Source organism: Rhizopus delemar, genomic scaffold (assembly GCF_000149305.1).
Source record: "Rhizopus delemar RA 99-880 supercont3.10 genomic scaffold, whole genome shotgun sequence".
Classification (NCBI taxonomy): domain Eukaryota; kingdom Fungi; phylum Mucoromycota; class Mucoromycetes; order Mucorales; family Rhizopodaceae; genus Rhizopus; species Rhizopus delemar.
The window spans coordinates 1,553,470-1,572,219 of record NW_027137836.1 but is presented as its reverse complement, the minus strand read 5'-3'; the positions used below and the strand labels follow the sequence as shown (position 1 = coordinate 1,572,219).

Genomic DNA, 18,750 nt, shown 5'->3' with positions numbered 1-18,750 from the left:
AATAATCTTTACGCACATCTTTAGGAAAATATCCATTTGCGTACAAACAAATCAGAAAAGAAAAGATATTTTAATTAAAGTAGTCATGGTTCCGTCCATATACTTTAAGCCTATTCTCTTACATTTTAATCATATTCTGTAAATGCGTCATATGAAAGGATTATCATAATTTGCCTTTATCAAGACAGTCTTTTTACATAATAAGGTACAGTCTTACAAGTAATCCCTACATCCTTCAAGCCCTTGAATTTAAGAAATAGGAATAAGTGAATTTAAAAAAAAAAAAAAAAAAAAAAAAAAAAAAAAAAAAAAAAACTACTTTTTTAACTATGATTTAATTCATGGTACAAGACTGTAAAGTCGCACACCCTGTCACATTTTCTACTAATGAACACATTAACAATGATGAAAATTTCTGGATAAAATTCTTTTATAACATTACGGAATCCATTTGGGAGATTTCCATCTGCCTCCTTCTTTTTTCACTCCTTTTCTCTCTTTTCTCCCAAACTACCTTCATATCCATGCTGTAAATAGCTCTTTACTGTGATTTTTTATTAGCCTCTTACATTTGTTGAATTAAAGTCAAATTAATATTTATACGTGACTGATACAAACATATTGATTCTGTTAGTCAACACAGATAATTATCCCTAAAAGCATCTTTTGCTGTAGATACATGAAATATTCCCTGTCATCACTATATTTAACAATTTTTTAATTTGCTTTACTTTCTTTGACTTTTTTTTTGCATTTTGTTTAAGCCATTAACACTATTTTTAAGGCTGGAGCTTATTGAATCTTCTATAATATTAAAAGATGCATTTTATTTTTTACAGGTATTTTTAAGCATCACTTATCGCTTCTACCCTAAACTCATAGCGTGCAGATTTGCTAATTGCATTATTTTTGTACGAATTTCCTTTTCTCAAAAGATGCATAAAGTGATTCAATGTTTATATAGAAATTATATGCCTTAAAACCTTGGGATCATCAAGATGGAAGCATAATCTTGCTATTTATTCATACATTTCACATTTGTGAAAAGTAGCAGTAAAACGTGATCGAATGGATTTAAATCACGTACAAAACAATAAATAGTAAAACACTAAAATACAATATGGAAGGCTTTGATAAACTTGCTGATGAGTCTTGCTTTTTAAAATTAAGTAATTGATAATCAGGCATTACCGCTCCTATCCATATGCTATCATTATTGAGCAATCCATTTTCATATGCTACACCACCAATATGCCACTTTTTTGCCATCTCTTTAATCGCATCCTCTTCCTCATCATCATTTTTTGAAGGATCAAATGGTGGTGTATAGAACGGATTGGTTAGATCTTGTGAAGATATACCAGTAACTTGTGAGATCCAATCGAGTACAGAAGCAATATTCACAAAGACCTCTGTTACTGTGTTGAGTGTACTGTTGGTACTATGAGCGTTGAGGTCGAGAGGGATAGGGCAAGTGAGGGTTTGTGTATCTTGAGCACCATAGATCCTTACCAGGTTTCCGACTACAAACGACACCTGTACTTTTTTGTTCTTGCTTAGGTCTGCCACGATTTGATGAACTACCAGCGGGCTTCCAGAATCGCCATGACAGGCAACGAGGTCCTCTGTTTCTGATCTTGCTTCGATGTTAGACGTATTTTCAAAGCGAATGATATCCAAATCAAGTTTTTGCATCGTCTTTGCTTGCTCATCACCTGTAAATCCAAATCCAATAAGCTCACCTGTAAATTTTTAGTATTTTATGTACACATGTACTAACTACTATATACCCTGCTTTATTAAGGAACGGTTCATATCTGATGACCAGAGAGGAACACGATGTACTTGGCGTGATGGGATGAGCGAGTTTTCTAGTTCAATAATAGCTACATCATAACTTGAATTTATTATCGATGAGACATTATAAAGAGGATGAATTGTCCAATCGGCAATACTAGCCATTTTTTGATAAGAGTGTTGAGTATCACGATAGCTGACAAAATATCGATTCTTTGAATGTTGAGGAGATGCTGTGTCTGCTACGCAGTGTGCAGCTGTCAAGACAAAAGCAGGGCTATAGGATAGTAAAGTTCCACCACAGAGATGAGGGTTGCCGATCATGACATAAAATGGGTATTCGTCCAACTCTGTTACATCTTTTCCGTTTTTTATACATGAAGTCCATCGAAAATAAATTAGGATCAAGTAAATAGTAATGATTAATGACATATGTTCTTTATTCAGTTTTTTTTTTAAAAAAAAAGAAAGAAAGAGAAGGAAGCCATAAGACTCTATAAATATGCTTCAGAGAATTAAAACATTCTTTCAAGTAGCCCCTTTTCTTACTTGTTGTCTTCAAGACAAATCATTTATTGTTTTTATAACAGAAATTCCTTCTTGTCCTTTTTTGGTTATTTAACGTCGGGGATTCAGCTATTGTTTGTGTCCCCTTTTAGTCCCTGTCAATTTTTTTTTTTTTTTGTTTCAATGTCAATTCTGAAAAGATGGTTTCAATCAAATGGACAGAAAAGATACTCAACAACATTGAATGTTGAATTGGACAAAGCAAAATATTATTTTGAAAATGGTAAGACGAAATAATAATTTTCAATATGAAATAAGCTAACAGGAAAAAAAGGGTTAAGAAAAGTAAAGCCTTATTATTATAATTTTCATGTTTTTGCTAAACAAAGAATGATTGGACAAACAGTCTTGAATACATTTTTAAAAGAATATAGAGGAAGATCAGAATATTATTATGTAAGACATGTATAAATAAACATGTGCTTAAATAATTATAATTAAATATAGAAATATGCAATAGAAAAAGGGCTTGTAACAATAAATGGTGAAAGAGTTAATTGTGATACAGTATTGAAGCCTCAAGACAGTATAATACATAAAGTACATAGACATGAACCACCAGTTACAGATCAACCAATTAAAATTATTTATGAAGATGACAGTTTGCTTGTAATCGATAAACCTGGTGGTATTCAAGTACACCCAAGTGGAAGATATAGACATAATACAATTGTACATGTCATGACAAAAGAATTAGGTTACAATAAACTATATCGTAAGCACAAAGAAAAATTCTATACGTAAGTCGTGTTAATTATGCTTTTTATAGCAATCAATAGACTTGATAGAATGACATCTGGATTGATGATGATAGCAAAGACCTCACAAAGAGCAGCAGAGATTAAAAAAGAACTAAGAGAGAGAACAGTTGAAAAGGAATACGTTTGTAGAGTAACAGGTTTATTTCCAAGGTATAGTGAACTAACAACACTTTATACTCCATATTAAAATGAAAATTAGTGAACGAGTTGTATGTCATGCACCTATCAAGCAATTATCCTACATTGTCCCGTTCAATTATGTACATAATCACGGTAAAGATTGTACAACTGTATTTGAGAGGTTAAGCTATAATGGAATGACAAGTATTGTTCGTTGTAAGCCTCTTTCTGGGCGTACGCATCAAATTCGAGTGCATTTGCGTTATTTGGGTTATCCTATTGCCAATGATCCTATTTATAGCTACTCCGCCGCATGGTCCCATCTACTTCCTTCTCCTCATCATTCTCTTGATAATCCTCAAAAAATTGTTCAGTCAATGTTAGATTCAGCGCCTTATGATTATATGGTGGATCCATTTGAGGAAACAGACCTACCAAGATGCCAAGAATGTAGTGTACCTATTATACAAAAAGATCCAGCACCAGATGAATTATCCTTATGGCTTCATGCTGTTAAATATACAGGCCATTCTTGGTCTTATAAGTCTCCTTTACCTGCTTGGAGTGATGATTTATTTAATGGAGACAAGCCTAAGGTAACTGCTTCATTTGATTAAAGATATGTCATTTGATCGTTATCCTTTTTTACTTGCCGACGTTCTTACTGTGAAAAAAAAAAATAAAATAAACTTTTATTTTTAGACTTTTCTTTTTTTTTTATATTTTTTTTTATTACTACATTAATGATTGAGGATAATTTTCATACTTGCGACTCACCTTCAGGCTCTTCTACATCAGAACCGCACGAAGAAACAAATAACACACAATCACTTAATTATATCGACCCAGCTTTTTTTCATAAATTGAACCAACTTAATTCTGATAATCCTTTACTTTTTATACAACCCAACACAATCAGTTCACCACCAAACGTCTTACTCACCCCTAGTTTTGTAAATCCTCTTTTACCAAACAGTAATTCTTTGAACGAACCACAACCAAATCTATGGCCTAATAGCAATAATTATAAAACCGTAAAGAATAGATATTTGACAAGATTATATAAAACCAACATGTATTATTCATTAGGCTATTCCTGAACTTACAAAGAGCTTTATAAATCATTCTGTTACAAAACAACAATGGTACTAAGTCTTTTAAATCCTCGTATATTTTCTTTTTAATAATGAATTATCTTTTTTATTAGCACAACATCCAATACGAACTTGCCTGGGTAAATACAAAAAATAGTACAACAATGAGAGACATTAAATAGGAACTTTTTTCTTGATAGCATGCAGATCAGAGTCTTGGGTGTACCTCAAACAGGTGCAAAATCTCGCGTTGAAACACAAATCAAATTATGTATTCAATTGGTCACTGATGATGGTGACAAAGCTCAACGTTGGTCTCACCTTAAATTACCTGGTCCTTTGGTAGCAAAGGAAAAATTAAAGAGACAGATATTGATATCATCCAATGGTTCAAAAATTACCAACATTTCTGGATTAGAGAATACAACCCTTCTACCAGAGAAAGTTTTATATTTATCAGCTAGAGTGATATGCGCAAGTGATCCAAACCGGAAAGTAACTACTTGTATTGGCTGCATTCAACGAGAGGTACATTTTGTGTTCTTTGTGAAAAGAAATATTCTTTAAAACTTTATATTACATTTAGCGTAAACGATCACAAAGAAGAAAAGAAAATAAGAATAAATCAGAAGCAGAAGAGAACAAAGTAGAAGATGAAAAAGCAATGGCCATAGAAGAACAAAGAGTGTTATTATTTAATTGTTCAGAAATAGTAGACTTTAATTCTGGTGATGCAATCTTGCCTACTAGGATCACTTGTTATTGCAGACATCATAATGAAAGACTTGGATTTTGGTAATAAGCAAAAAAAAAAAAAAAAAGCCTTTGTTGAATTATATCAGCCTAACCTTGACACTAGTATTTATTTTGAAATGAACGATCATACTGGGAAGCAAGTTGCTTCTGGTATGTCACCTCCGATCATGATCACAGACGATCACAAGTCAAACAAACAGAAAATAAACAGAAAGAGACCTCGGACAGAGTTGGATAGCACAAATCGCATTAGTTCTTTTGATTCGAGACAATTAGGAAATCATTATCAACTCCAACCTCGTTCATCTTTATCAACCGATCTATCCTTTTTACCTCCACTTGCCTCTCCACCCGAGCAACCTGTACTTCAACGTCTTATTCCTAACGAAGGTCCTACTTATGGAGGTATCGAAGTCACCTTATTAGGTTCTGGATTTCGTTCTGGTTTGACTTGTATGTTTGGTGATGTTGCTGCTTCTAGTACTCATTACTGGTCTCCTAATACGCTTGTCTGCATCCTACCTCCAGCTGTCAATCCTGGTACGGTCGTCGTGTCCTTTAAAGAACATCCTATGGTGATAGACAGTCAAGATGTGACTCTATTTACTTATTATAATGAAAATGACCATGCCCTGATGGAACTTGCTCTTCAAGTCGTTGGACTTAAAATGACGGGTAAAGTAGAGGACGCTAGGGAGATTGCTATGCGTATTGTTCAAGGGGGAGACAATCAAGATAGTGATTCAAGTCAGAAACAACCGCAAACTGCCAATCTCGAGCGTCACATTATGCAAGTACTTGAGGTCATGACCACCTTTCGTGACATTGATTCGCACGATGTGTCCATCACAAGTGCGCAAGGCCATACTATGCTTCATTTGGCAGCTATGCTTGGCTTTACTCAATTGATACACATGCTGATCGATCTTGGTTGTCACACGAATGCAACGGATAGAAATGGTTACACTGCTTTACATTATGCTGCTTGGTACCAACACCGAGAAGTAGTTCGTTTTTTGTTGGACAGAGGCTTGGTAGATTCCCAGATAGCTAATAGATGGAACAAAAGGCCTATTGAAATGACTGAGGATGTTTCTATTCGTCATATGCTTTGGAATCATGTTGTATTGGCTGAAGATGACACTTCAAGTGGATACAGCTCAGTTGATGATTCTTTGGAAGATGATAATGAATACAGTGAAGATGAAGAATCGAGTGTTTGGTTAGGTGATGTTGAAGAAGAAAGTGATGAGAGTTGGGGACCTTGTTACCTTTCTGATTCTGAAGTATCACTTCCAGACGAGTTCGTATCGGTGACTGAGGGACTGCGTCACAGGCGAAAGACACAGCAGCCATTCATTCAATATCTGAATGACGTAGAAACAGCATCTTATTCTCCCGAAGAGATAGTAGATGCTGAACCGCTTCATAGCATTGATTCCCTTACAGAGGATGAAAAGGATGTACCCAAGGAGATGAACTGGATGCAACGTACTTTGTCTCATTTTCAACCCACGGCGTCTAATGATCTCTTGCAAAATATTAAAAACACGATTCCTGCTAAACCGACTGAACTCAATCTCAAAACGATTGCCGATCACATTCTTCAATTTCCTAGTAAACCTGCGTCAATGATGTCTGGTCTGTTGTTTTCTAACAATCAAACAAATGAACAAGAAGAACCACCTGCTGAGCAAACATTAGCATGGTACATGGCCTTAGCCTATGCCATGGGCGCACGAAGTCTGACATCAGAAGATGAAAAGGAAGAAAACCAAACTACTACCAGTCAAGAAGAATATACAATCACCAGGGACAAACGCCGAGACAGAAGACTGTATTCATTCTGGGTGCCAATGCTTTGCCGTAAGCTAATTTTCTTTTTTTAATCGGTATAAACTAATATATGTGTATGTAGTTATGATCGTCTGGCTTATCTTTCAATTTATATCCTCTCATCCGGGTGTAGTGGATACGATTATTAGCATATCAGGGTTCAGAAGACAATATTTAACTATACATTGAGACATACCCCTTTCTTTACCTTCATTATTATTCTTTTTTTTTTTATTTATTTATGTAACTATATAACACTGGATTTTTCATAGTTGTCCGCTTTTTTTTTTTTTTTTTTTTTCTTTTTTTTTTGTTGTGTGTTTTCAATATTGTCTATATCTTGTAATAATTTCATAAATACTATAGAATATATAGCTGAAGAATATAAATTAAAAAGTATTCTCGAAAGATAAAAAAAAGTACAAAATGAACACTATCACAACAAATCTCAAACAAACAAAGTGGTTGCACCTTGCTCAACTTTCTTATAAAAGACATCATGTTTTTGACATGATGTTGCTTGATATGCTCTATACTTTTTTTTTTTTTGGTGGTTTGCTGCACGAAGTTATCCTAACTCATGTAATTTTATTCTTTACGCATTTGGGACATGAAAGTGAGGATTAAAAGAGATAAAAATATAAGTAAGTATATCAAATGCTTTTCCAAAACACTTATATATATGTACTTTATCAAATGGGTGTTATAGTAACAGTTTGGAAAATATGGTTATTGGCCAGTGCTAGATCAAAGGAACTGTATAGGAAAATTTATAAAACAAGTTTACTTGTATTTTTAGAATAGGGCAGACACTATATCAGTGAAGGTCTTCTTTATCATCCTAAACAAGTTAAAGACGGATCTCCACATCACATTCCAGTTAACTTACTGCGTAGCTAACACACATGCTCTATTTACTGCTTCCCCTTTAAAAGTGACTGAGTTAAATATCTAAGCCACCTGATCATAGAAGATTGTCTGCTTTTTTTTCCCCCTTTTTTTTTTTTTTTTTTTTTTTTTTTTTTTTTTTTTTTTTCTTACTTTATTCAAAACATGTCTTCTCTTGACACTCACATTTACAAGTATCTCTTGTCCAAAGGTTACAATGAAGTTGCCAATTCTTTGAAAAAGGCTAATACCTCTGTAAGATTTCTGATTTAAATAAATAGACAATGTAACTGACTACTATTTCCTATAGGTTACCAAAGAAACAACGAAGAAGGATCTTATAACTATTTTTGAAGCTTATAAGAAAAAGTAAATCAACAAAGATTACAATATGACTTTAATTGACATTTTCTTTACATTTAGTAATTCCTCCTCGGACGAAGATACTGAAATGACAGATAGCTCTTCTTCAAGTTCCTCTTCCGACGAAGAAGAGGAAGAAAAGAAAGATAGTTCTTCGGATTCAAGCTCTGACAGCAGTGACTCTGAGTCTTCTGATGAAGAGGAAAAAAAGAAAGGAGAATCCAAGAGCTCTGATAGTGATGATGAAGACAAAAAAGACTCAGCTTCTTCTTCTGACTCTAGTTCGTCTGACAGCGAATCTTCTGAAGATGTAGAAATGAAAGATGCAGAATCCAGTTCTTCTGACAGCGACTCATCCGATGATGATGAAGAAAAAGCAAAAAAAGATTCAAGCAGCTCTAGCTCTGATAGTAGCAGCGACTCATCTGATGAAGAGGAAAAGAAGGATTCTGAATCTAGCTCTGAATCTAGCTCTGAATCTAGCTCTGAATCTAGCTCTGATAGCTCTGATAGCTCTGATAGCTCTGATAGCTCTGATAGCTCTGATAATGAAGAAGAAACAAAGAAAGAATCTTCTGAGAGCTCCGGCTCTGAATCTGATAGTTCCGACTCTGAAAGCTCAGATTCAGATAGCTCTAGTTCTGAAAGCGATTCATCTGATGACGAAGAGGAAAAGAATAAAGATAGCTCCAGTTCTAGTTCTGACAGCAGCTCTGGTTCTGATAGTTCTAGCTCCAAATCATCCGATGACGAAGAAGAAAAGAAAGTTGAAAAGCGTAAAGCTGAAGAAGCTGCACCAGAGCCACCAGTTATAAAGAAGGCTAATATAAAAACGTAAGTTATTCATTACCTAATTGAAAGAAGTACACTAATGACGCTATTTATCTTAGCAATGAAACACCAAAACAAAAAGGGCCTAGAAAGCAAGGCACTCCATTTCAAAGAGTGAAACCAGAAGAGGTTGAATTTTTTGATGAGAGATTGAAAGACAATACGTACGACAGTAAAGGAGGGTCCGGTGTAAACTCATATGGATGGAAGGCCTCTCAAGATTTGATCAAAGTTCGTGGAGATAAATTTAGAGCAGAAAAGAACAAGAAGAAGAGAGGATCTTATCGTGGTGGACAAATTAGTTTTGAAAGCCACAGCATAAAATTTGATTAAATCACCAACCCCTTTTGTAGAAGAAAACGTTTATACTTTTTGAAAATAATTTACGCATAAATAAAACCATTTGATCCTCACTTTTCGTTTACTTTTTTAAAACGCTATCTAACATTGTTTAGTTCTTGTCAACTTTAGATAATAGAATAGATTACTCTGAAAAAAATGATTACAGGATTTTATGAAGTATATCAGGCTTTATTTAAAGACTCAGTTAATGTTTTGGTTTCTAGGTACTTGGCTTGCTTGAATTAAAAGATAAACTTCAACATTTTTATTATAAAGATGTTTGAGGTTTGTTGGATAAAGTATAAAATAATAACGTTTCAAATTCAGTGAAGTTTAGCAAAATACTCTTGAATTCTTCTTTCTAGTTTTGCCATTTTTCCTCGCGGAGTACAATCAGATGCATTCAACCGTAAGGACTAAGATTCTCCTCGTTATCTTTTATCTAGACGCTTTGACCCTTCCCAAAATCTTCCTTCCGTTAGATATTCATCATGATCATTATTACCATGTTTGCTTCCTTTGTCAAGAACAAGTGTCTGAAAGAATACAACTTTTCAGTGGAATCGTTTCATAATATTTTCATTTCAAAAAAAAAAAAAAAAAAAAAGTATAGAATAAAATAAGCGTAGCAATTTTGTTACATTTTAATAGCAACAGCAGATTTGGATAAAAGTATAAATTAACACAAAAGTTGAGATTACACTTGAAGTAATTATAGAGATGGTCAATGTCAATATTTAGGTAAAAGTCCCCACATTTACTGAAAAATAAAGATTTCTGGAGCTCTCGTATGGAAAGCTGAAAGAAAAAAAGCTTTGCATTTTTAAGAGAAAGGTCTTGACGTGGCAATACACGAGAGATGCCAACATTATTGATGTTTTGAAAGCCAGTTTACAAGAACCTAGTTATGCGGACGTTTAGTACGAGTGTTTATACTACTATGTTAATTCATCTCTTTGATATTGAAAGCACTGCATTCACTTATTTCTCTTTCTTTTTACTGTTTAACAAAATGTCTAATCCTAATTCATCGATTTTTTTCTGACCATGACAATTTGGGGTTACTCTCAGTGAACTCATCACAATTATTTCAATATAAAGCGTTACATATACATTCTATTTGTGTTATAAATAAGAATGCTATTTCACAAAGTCTGTATGGTTTTTCTCTACAAAAACCAACAAACAGTAAACACAAGCACAGAGCTATTATAAATTGGTTGTAAACCTTATCCTTACATGTACAGCAGGAGCAAACCGTACATTTTCTCACAGATCAGATTTAATCAGAGTGCAATCTGTAAGTATTTTATGAAAGAAAACTAAATTTGTTACAAAATTTGACTTGCTGCATAAAGTATCACTTTATAGTATAAGTACTGGTGCGATTGGTATCAAATCAAATATAATGCCTAGCAATATACATCTCAGCAGTAAAAAGTGGAGCATATGCAGTTAATGGCTCATTCCACTCCTCGGCACCTTTATTTCATCAAAACTATTTCAAATTGCTACAGCGCAACCAGAGCCCACGAATAAATGAAACTGACCTTATCAATTTACTTTCTTCTACCCATAAATCATTCGATCATTATCTTTTTGTCAGTAGTAGCAGTAGAAATCGTTCTTAATTATAACTAAAGAATGGATGCTTTTCAAGCGATAGCTTTAGCACAAGCATATCAGATACACAACATCATAAAATAAGCAATGATCCTGGATATGATTTAAATGATACCATGTTACCTTCTTATTTAGATAATTTATTTGTATCAGAAGAATTAAAAGCTAGAACAAGAAGGGCATAATTATTCAATGAATCCAACTGGTAATGATCAGATATGGAAAAAGCGATGGTGAGTACTATTTTTTTACAAACAATAATAATGAACTAGAAGATACATTAATGAAAAGCATTATTACATTAGCCATAAGTATTCTAAAAGGAAGTATAAACCAATAGTACATGTTGTCAATACCAAGATGATGATATTTCAACTTACGATCAAAATACGTTTAATACTACCAACACCACTAATATTAATTCATTTTATGCGTAAAAAAGCTCATTATCATGATTTAATAAAAAGTTCTTTATTTTAAAATAGTCTCCTTTGTTAAATGTCTTTCATAAAAATCAATCATTTTTTGAGGACATCTTGCATTGATTTGTGTCGAATGATGTACAGATCGAATACCTTCTTTCCTACATAAAATACAGTTATCAGCATATGAAGACACAAGCAAAACAGAAAAAAAAATTTACCATTCAACATATATCAAAAATCCAGGTAACCTGCATTTTTCAATATATACAATTTTATCAACTGCTTCTTCCCAATCTTCAATTGATTCCAAATATGCAAAGAAGTCATCGTTTTGTTCATTTTGTGCTGAAGAAAAGTCATACAATTTACTAGGTAACCTATTTTTCAGGCTCTTTTTATAAGCCTCCAATAGCTCAGGCCATTCTCTACAAAAAAATAGTCAGTAACATGTCTTTTGTTCTTAATAATACTAACTCTTTAACCACGTCTTCTGTTTCCCATGTTGTATCTTCACAATCGTAACCAATCCATTTTACTTGGTACAATAATTCTCCTTGCTGTACTTTTATAAGATAAACGAGGTTAAAGGGAATTTTATTATCATTTTGCTTGTTCTTACTTCAGTAGTCCTATGATTACATATAAACTCTGGGTTATCTACCATATTAAAAAATGAAAGAAAAAAATTAAAACAAATCTTGTGGTGACTGAGTTATGTGACTGATAGTAACCCCTTTCACCTGTTCTTTTTTTCTTTATTTACCAAAATTAAACATGCTGTCTGCAGAACCAGCTTATGCTCTTGCTAGAGCAACTTTTAAACGTGCCCAACGTGGTTTGTTTGGGGGAAAACATATTCAATTTGGCAACAATGTAATGAAAGGCTATGAGTTATATATGTTTTTTTTTTTTTACTAATTCCTTCTTTTTTAATAGAATCCTTTCTCTAAAAAGAAGACAAGACGTAACTGGTTACCCAATGTTCAAAACAAAAATTTGTATTCAGAAACGCTCTCAAAGTTTATTGAAGTCAAAGTAACAACTTCTGTACTGCGTACTATTGATAAAAAGGGTGGATTGGATAAATATTTAATGGAAACAAAGGATAAAAATTTGTTTAGTGAAAAGGCACTTGAATTAAAAGCAAAGATTCGAAATCAACAAAAAATACAAGCCAAAGCAGTAGCAAAAACAGAAGCTAAACAACAAGCACCAAATACTGTTGTTTCTTAGAAAGAGAGAAAGAAAGAGAGAGAAATGTAATAAAAATAGATCGCTGTGACGATCTTGTAAACAGTTTGTGCCCTTTTTCTTTTTTTTCTTTTCCTTTTATATTAATGGAATTACCTCAAGTTGGTAAGAACTGTAATCTTGAAAATTGTAATTCGTTGGATTTTTTGCCAATTACATGTCCATTTTGTCAGAAAACATTTTGGTAAACAGAAAAATCTACATTAAAAAAAGGATGAAAAAAACTTATATTTAAAAAGTGGAGAGCATAGACTTCCCTTAAATCACAACTGCTCACAGTGGGATTGCGTTGACAAGCAGTTAATACAATGTGTTACATGTTCAAACTTAATCAAGGCACCAGAACAACCAAGTCTAAGTCCAAAAGAAGCTGTAAAAAATAATTTTAGACAATAAGTTATATATTTAACCTCTTTCTACATTTTAGCTAGAGGAACACTTGAAGTCAAACTGCAAGATTCATTTGTACGCTCTGCCCGACACAATAAGCTTTGATCGAAACTGTTCTGTTCAAGGTTGCTCCAGTGTTGACCCACATATTGGTCGTATACACTGTGAAGGATGTGGTCAAGGTTATTGCCTAAAGTAATCCAATTGATGTACATTTCTCGTATCTAACTCATCTCAACGCCTTCATATTAGGCATAGGCATCCCTCTACACATAGCTGTGAATGTCTTTTTACTGATGAAAAAAGAAAACTTGAAAGGAAATTAGCTGCTCAAGAAAAGGTGGCCAAGATACTCAGATTACCTGACAGTAGCACAAAGCAAAAAATCATAAAGCCAATACCAGCAAAGAGTAAAAAGGGAAGCATAGTGGAATTGATGAAGATGAGAACTCAAGCAAAAGGTGATTCGTCCATTCCCCCTGCTTCCCGTATATATCTTTATGTTCAATGTCCAAAGACATCTAATATGGACACCCTATCTGTTTTTTTTGATAAAGTATGTGAAGTAGAATTGATGATGAGAGTAACATTTTAATAGCTATTTAGAAAAGTTCTATAGGAAGGATACTCGATGCCTTGGCTAATATGTGCAACATTACTAATAGAAATAATATGATATCTGCAGCCGACCCAGAGGTAAACATAAAAAATAGATAAAAAAATTGTTTATTTGTGTGCTTAATCAATTCATTTGCATAGCGTCTCTATCTATACAAATGTCCTGAAATGACAGTAATTGATAATTCAATGATTTTAGAAAAAGCTGTAAAAGATTTGGACACAATTTTACTTGAAAGACAAGTCGATGTAACTTCATTAGAAAAATAATCATATGCCTTGTTAGCCGCTTATAATGGAAACCAGTAAATGTTTGGAAGTTAATCTTGAATTTAAATGAGCATTGTGACTTAATTTGTTCTTTTGGATGTTCGTATGCAAGTGCGTGTGTAATGAGTTGGCTTTGCTTTAGATTGGTTTAAATGACCATTTGGTATAATGATTTCGAAATAATAGAAGTGATTACAACTTATAACTTTTAGAAAAGAAACAAAAGAATATTTGATGTTCTAAAAACCCTTTCTTAATATATGAAAGGATATCGCGATTCTTTATTTTATCAAAGTTCAAATACCCCTACGACAGAAGTCAATTAGCATCTTACAAAACGAAAGTACTAACTTTGTTTTTTATGTTTTTCAGGTGCTGTATGACAAGCCGACCTAAATATATCGGCGTACATCAGGCAATATTATAAGCCATAACTCAATTGTATGGCTTATGTCCTTTCTTTTTGTTTTCATCAACATTCATCATATCAACCAATCATTGGGATTTTCGTTTTTCTTGTATGAAAGGACTTTTATGTTACCAGATTTTTTTATATTGCTTCATCATTTGCATTACATCTTCTGGAAGAAAGCATTAGTTAAACTTTTTTTGTTATCTTATGTTTCACAACGAATAGATATTTTTTCTAAAGGTTCAATTTTATAAATAAACACATATCCTCATGCCTGTTCCTTTCTTGTAGTCTGCTCCTCATCTGGTCTTTGATTTTCTTTTTTTGATGTTATTTATTTACAATTAATTTGTCATGCCGGGAAAATCCCTCAAATAGCAACTGTAATCTAGGCATGTTTTTGACTATAAATATAACACTTTTTTTTTCTTTCAATCTTGTTTAAGTCAATACATTATGTCAAATAAAAAAGATAACAGCAATACCGATGATAGTATCAAAGAAATATCCCAGTCATCCATCAACAGCCTATTGAAGCGAGGTCTTCAAGAATACAATTTATAAATAAATCTATTGAAGTTTACATTGACGAGGGCTCCTCGTCTACCATGCAACCGAAGCGACAGAAAATAATGAAGCAGACTCCTCTCAGCTTTAATTCAGTAAGTTATACTTTGATTATTTTAGCGTTGCTTATCCCCTTTCCTTTTATTTTAGATCACTGAAGAAGATGGTCTCAAATTGAATATATTAGACAAAACGGTGGGTTATGTTATAAAGCATGCTGCATTAGAGAGCTACAACACGTATGAAGCATTCACTCTTGTCAACCTAATCGTATCGTAAGCCAAGTTTATATTTATGCCTACACGTTATAACAATTCATTTTTCCTTTCTTTTGTGTATCTAGTCTTGGTTTCAATTCTATCTTGGATTTAACATTGAAATTTGGCAGTAATCAGTCAACTTTAATCACAAAGGCATAATGAATTTATTTACATCATTATTATCAGTTGAAAAAAAAAGGATGCACAAACAATTGTCAGTCAGATGGCAAAATCTCTAAACAAAATTGTGAATGCACCGCAAATAAGCCTAAAATATGGATGTTAGAAGTGCAAGAAACTTGGAATTTGACATGATAATGACGAATGGCAGTTTATCCTCTTCTTGTATGAGCACTTTTTGACGATTTTTGAATATGACAAGTATATATTTGACAAACATATTGAAAAATCAGAGAAGGATTATATTGTTAAAGTGTTGGGACCAGTATTTGAAGCTTTGTTCAGGACAACAGTATTATGATGCAAATGATAAATATAGTCATGAATTAACATACATTTGTGGTAATAGCCCAATTTTTCTTTTAATACTGCAAGGGTGACAATGGTTTGGATTTAACATCTTCGCAACCAGACTTGCTTGTTTTTGAAGATTGATTCTGATTTATCCAAGAAAGTAAAAAAAAAAAAAAAAAAAAAAAAAAAGAGGGCGAGACTCGATAAAGAGATTGTTTTATTTAATAAGGAAATTATACTCTATTTATACTTTTTATACACGAATAACATTTCATGTCGTGGATCAATTGTTAATGAGTATGATATAACTGATGGCAAATAGATAAGTATTACATGTTCTTCCATTGTTATATTTGTCATCATAAGCCTTTACTCATAGAATACTTGTGTATGACTGACTGCAATTGACTGTGATTTAGTTCCTGGATTTAATATAATTTAATCGTGCATTTACGCAACATTTTATCTTTAATGAAGATTATCCAAATTAACCTGTAGCCTATCTATTGGATGTATTTTACATGTAGCTGATTAATACTGTGTTCATATCGAGTTATGAATGGTAGATACATCAGATTCATCCAACGGTACAATCAAGCATGCATATGCTTGACTGCAGAAGCCTCTAAAGAGGATCCAACAACATTAAAATTCTTCTTTGATCACATAAAGGTCTTGATCAAAGCAAAGTGTGTTTTGGATGCAGTGCTCCTACCTGGATTTTATGCACCAGTTTCTGATTTCCAAATCGGTGGTCCTGAGAATTTCTTCTCAACTGTGTTCTTACCTCATCCTAGCCTCTATATTGCAACTAACATAGGTTATTGTCGAATCTCAAAGTTAGTCAAGGGAATTCATATGATCCGAAAGCTGTTCCTCGGACTTTGGTTTCTTCGGGTAAGTTTAGAAGTGGTATGCTGCACATTAACTAACTATGTTAACTTTTTTATTACATAGACCATTATTCTGCAACGACAATAAAAACACTCAGCACGAATAAGCCAACAGCGTTTTAGTCATCATCTTTCGGCAAAACGGCATGGATACTCACTATCCCCCTCACCAACAAATGAATTGGACAGATTAGTATCGACATCATCATCATCATTATTCCTGTCACAATTGCCATCATGGATCTGAAGCACTTAGGATCCACCGCAAACAACCGCCAAATAAATTTCTTCGGCTCCACTGATCTTTCTATGAACACTTTTTTATTTTTTACGCATGGAGAGCTTTTTTGGGCTTAATAAAAGTTTATACGAATAATTTATATTCAAAAGAATTGTCAGATTACAATAATAACATTACACAATTTTTCCGAAAAGTATGTGTATGATGTCGATTGTCGAATAATGAACATAATCATTGTATTTTAAAAAGCTAGAGTGTGTGTTGGTTCATTTCTATAAATCGAACGTTTGCACATTATAAATCATTTGTCACAAAGCTGTTGAACAAACACATTCAAATAAATATGTATATATGTATGTATATATTTGTATATAGACAGCGATTTAACAAAGAGACGCAGCACCAAAAAAAGCAGCTGTACTCTCGTCTGTTTGCTTCGTAATTCGGTAAGGATCAGATAAGTCAAAAACAAGTTCAAAGAAAAAATTTGTTTACTCAAGCATAAAGTCAGAGTGACATCTATAAACTTTATATTGAGCGTTTTTTAATATTCAGCATTGGAATCAAGATAATTTTGCTTACAAAACCGAAAAGGCAGACTGATATTTCACTGCTTTACTGTACAGATTTTAGAATAAGATCAATTCTACATTAAAAAAAGCGCCTTGGTGAAATTTTTCCCCCTTCCCTCTTTATGAGTTACGACAGAAATTATTAAAACCAGGATTTTTTTCATGAGAATCTAGGATATGTTGGGCATAATGAACAGTAAGGAGAGAATGACATCGATTTATAAAAAAAGTTAAATATTGAAACATCTTCTTAGTGGCCGTGTCTTCACTGAGGCTAGCACAAATACATCAGCTAATAGCTAAGAAGGCATGCTTGGGTAGATGTCTCCAAGTCAAATTCAGAAAAATAGATGCGAATCACATATCTAAATTCTTGGATAAACATGGCATGTTCAAAAGAATGGGCATGTCAGCATTGTCAAACTGGAGGGTTCAAAATATATTTATTCACCGCTGTCAGATAGAAGTGAATGGGGGAATCGAGACAAATAATCACTGTCCCAATAGCCAACATTATCATTGGCATAAAGTCATTTCAAATCCTGTAGAGTTGCTCAAATGGCAGATTTATTTGAAAAGGAAATCAAATGGTGAAGATCAAAGAGTGTCATGCAAATTGATAATGTTTCAATCAAAGCACAAAGGATAGGCAGTTGACTAACCTTCCATTCATAGTGTTGTCTGCTGATAGAAACAGTTTTGACTGATCACATCCAAAAGGAAAGCCACAAAGAAATGACTTTTACTGGTGAATAACATCAATTCATACTCAATATTCCTCTACACAGCGGCAACGACAAATACACTACATGTAGTTTGTCATTTATTTGTAATCAAAGAAGCAATATACAAAAAAAAAGATTCATTACAGAAAACTTAAATACCCAAAAGCAAATAACGTATAACTTTTTTTATGCTAAATAAATATCTTGCAAACAAAAACTAAACCTAAACAACATTATTTAAGCATACAAAAGCGATGGTACAGATGAATCATTGCATTCAGTAATAATATCATCAATTTGCTGCTGGTTGAGGCTTGATCTACGTAAACAAGATTCTTCATCATTTGTGACCGGGACGCAGAACTTATTGTAAGTATGAATTATTCGCTTACAAGTATCCAGATGGGCAACAAAATCTGAGAGATTATCAAGGGACGTTGGTACAGTAATGCGAGCCAGCTGTACGAAAGGATAAAGCGATTCAGATTGTAGAGCACACAAGAAGAAGGTGATATGAACGCCTATCATGAGGAAAAAAATAATATGAGTAAATTTCAGGGTGTAGACAAGGCTGTATTGTTACTGTAATTACCTACTGATTGTACTGCAAGCATATACTTAATTTTGCCATCATCTATAACATTTTCACAGAGCATAGCAAGTCGAAAAGTATC

The 18,750-nt window shown here is 33.3% G+C and overlaps 10 protein-coding genes across 10 annotated transcripts; 7 read left to right on the top strand and 3 right to left on the bottom strand.

Annotated features, from left to right (window-relative positions):
• Positions 1-976: 976 nt before the first annotated feature.
• On the bottom strand, positions 977-2,121 carry RO3G_12557 (uncharacterized protein; the record flags this gene model as incomplete). The annotated part of the gene is made up of 3 exons (XM_067667141.1): positions 977-1,015; positions 1,192-1,742; positions 1,791-2,121. The coding sequence occupies 3 exons, from the start codon at positions 2,119-2,121 to the stop codon at positions 977-979; spliced, it is 921 nt and encodes a 306-aa protein (XP_067523242.1).
• A 1,192-nt stretch (positions 2,122-3,313) lies between these two features.
• RO3G_12556 (uncharacterized protein) lies at positions 3,314-3,862 on the top strand (the record flags this gene model as incomplete). Its single annotated transcript, XM_067667140.1, has 1 exon — positions 3,314-3,862. The coding sequence occupies one exon, from the start codon at positions 3,314-3,316 to the stop codon at positions 3,860-3,862; it is 549 nt and encodes a 182-aa protein (XP_067523241.1).
• A 525-nt stretch (positions 3,863-4,387) lies between these two features.
• On the top strand, positions 4,388-6,984 carry RO3G_12555 (uncharacterized protein; the record flags this gene model as incomplete). The annotated part of the gene is made up of 5 exons (XM_067667139.1): positions 4,388-4,390; positions 4,453-4,479; positions 4,547-4,867; positions 4,926-5,134; positions 5,199-6,984. 5 exons carry the CDS (start codon positions 4,388-4,390, stop codon positions 6,982-6,984), a joined length of 2,346 nt encoding a protein of 781 aa, XP_067523240.1.
• Positions 6,985-7,984: 1,000 nt separating this feature from the next.
• Positions 7,985-9,346, top strand: RO3G_12554 (uncharacterized protein; the record flags this gene model as incomplete). The annotated part of the gene is made up of 4 exons (XM_067667138.1): positions 7,985-8,074; positions 8,130-8,188; positions 8,243-9,016; positions 9,073-9,346. 4 exons carry the CDS (start codon positions 7,985-7,987, stop codon positions 9,344-9,346), a joined length of 1,197 nt encoding a protein of 398 aa, XP_067523239.1.
• Positions 9,347-11,449: 2,103 nt separating this feature from the next.
• On the bottom strand, positions 11,450-11,934 carry RO3G_12553 (uncharacterized protein; the record flags this gene model as incomplete). The annotated part of the gene is made up of 3 exons (XM_067667137.1): positions 11,450-11,561; positions 11,622-11,828; positions 11,918-11,934. The coding sequence occupies 3 exons, from the start codon at positions 11,932-11,934 to the stop codon at positions 11,450-11,452; spliced, it is 336 nt and encodes a 111-aa protein (XP_067523238.1).
• Positions 11,935-12,177: 243 nt separating this feature from the next.
• RO3G_12552 (mitochondrial 54S ribosomal protein bL28m) lies at positions 12,178-12,636 on the top strand (the record flags this gene model as incomplete). The annotated part of the gene is made up of 2 exons (XM_067667136.1): positions 12,178-12,276; positions 12,340-12,636. The coding sequence occupies 2 exons, from the start codon at positions 12,178-12,180 to the stop codon at positions 12,634-12,636; spliced, it is 396 nt and encodes a 131-aa protein (XP_067523237.1).
• Positions 12,637-13,689: 1,053 nt separating this feature from the next.
• Positions 13,690-13,932, top strand: RO3G_12551 (uncharacterized protein; the record flags this gene model as incomplete). Its single annotated transcript, XM_067667135.1, has 2 exons — positions 13,690-13,740; positions 13,804-13,932. The coding sequence occupies 2 exons, from the start codon at positions 13,690-13,692 to the stop codon at positions 13,930-13,932; spliced, it is 180 nt and encodes a 59-aa protein (XP_067523236.1).
• Positions 13,933-14,952: 1,020 nt separating this feature from the next.
• RO3G_12550 (uncharacterized protein) lies at positions 14,953-15,330 on the top strand (the record flags this gene model as incomplete). Its single annotated transcript, XM_067667134.1, has 3 exons — positions 14,953-15,006; positions 15,062-15,186; positions 15,255-15,330. 3 exons carry the CDS (start codon positions 14,953-14,955, stop codon positions 15,328-15,330), a joined length of 255 nt encoding a protein of 84 aa, XP_067523235.1.
• An 870-nt stretch (positions 15,331-16,200) lies between these two features.
• Positions 16,201-16,626, top strand: RO3G_12549 (uncharacterized protein; the record flags this gene model as incomplete). The annotated part of the gene is made up of 2 exons (XM_067667133.1): positions 16,201-16,542; positions 16,603-16,626. 2 exons carry the CDS (start codon positions 16,201-16,203, stop codon positions 16,624-16,626), a joined length of 366 nt encoding a protein of 121 aa, XP_067523234.1.
• A 1,687-nt stretch (positions 16,627-18,313) lies between these two features.
• On the bottom strand, positions 18,314-18,690 carry RO3G_12548 (uncharacterized protein; the record flags this gene model as incomplete). The annotated part of the gene is made up of 2 exons (XM_067667132.1): positions 18,314-18,597; positions 18,669-18,690. 2 exons carry the CDS (start codon positions 18,688-18,690, stop codon positions 18,314-18,316), a joined length of 306 nt encoding a protein of 101 aa, XP_067523233.1.
• Between the last annotated feature and the right edge of the window lie 60 nt (positions 18,691-18,750).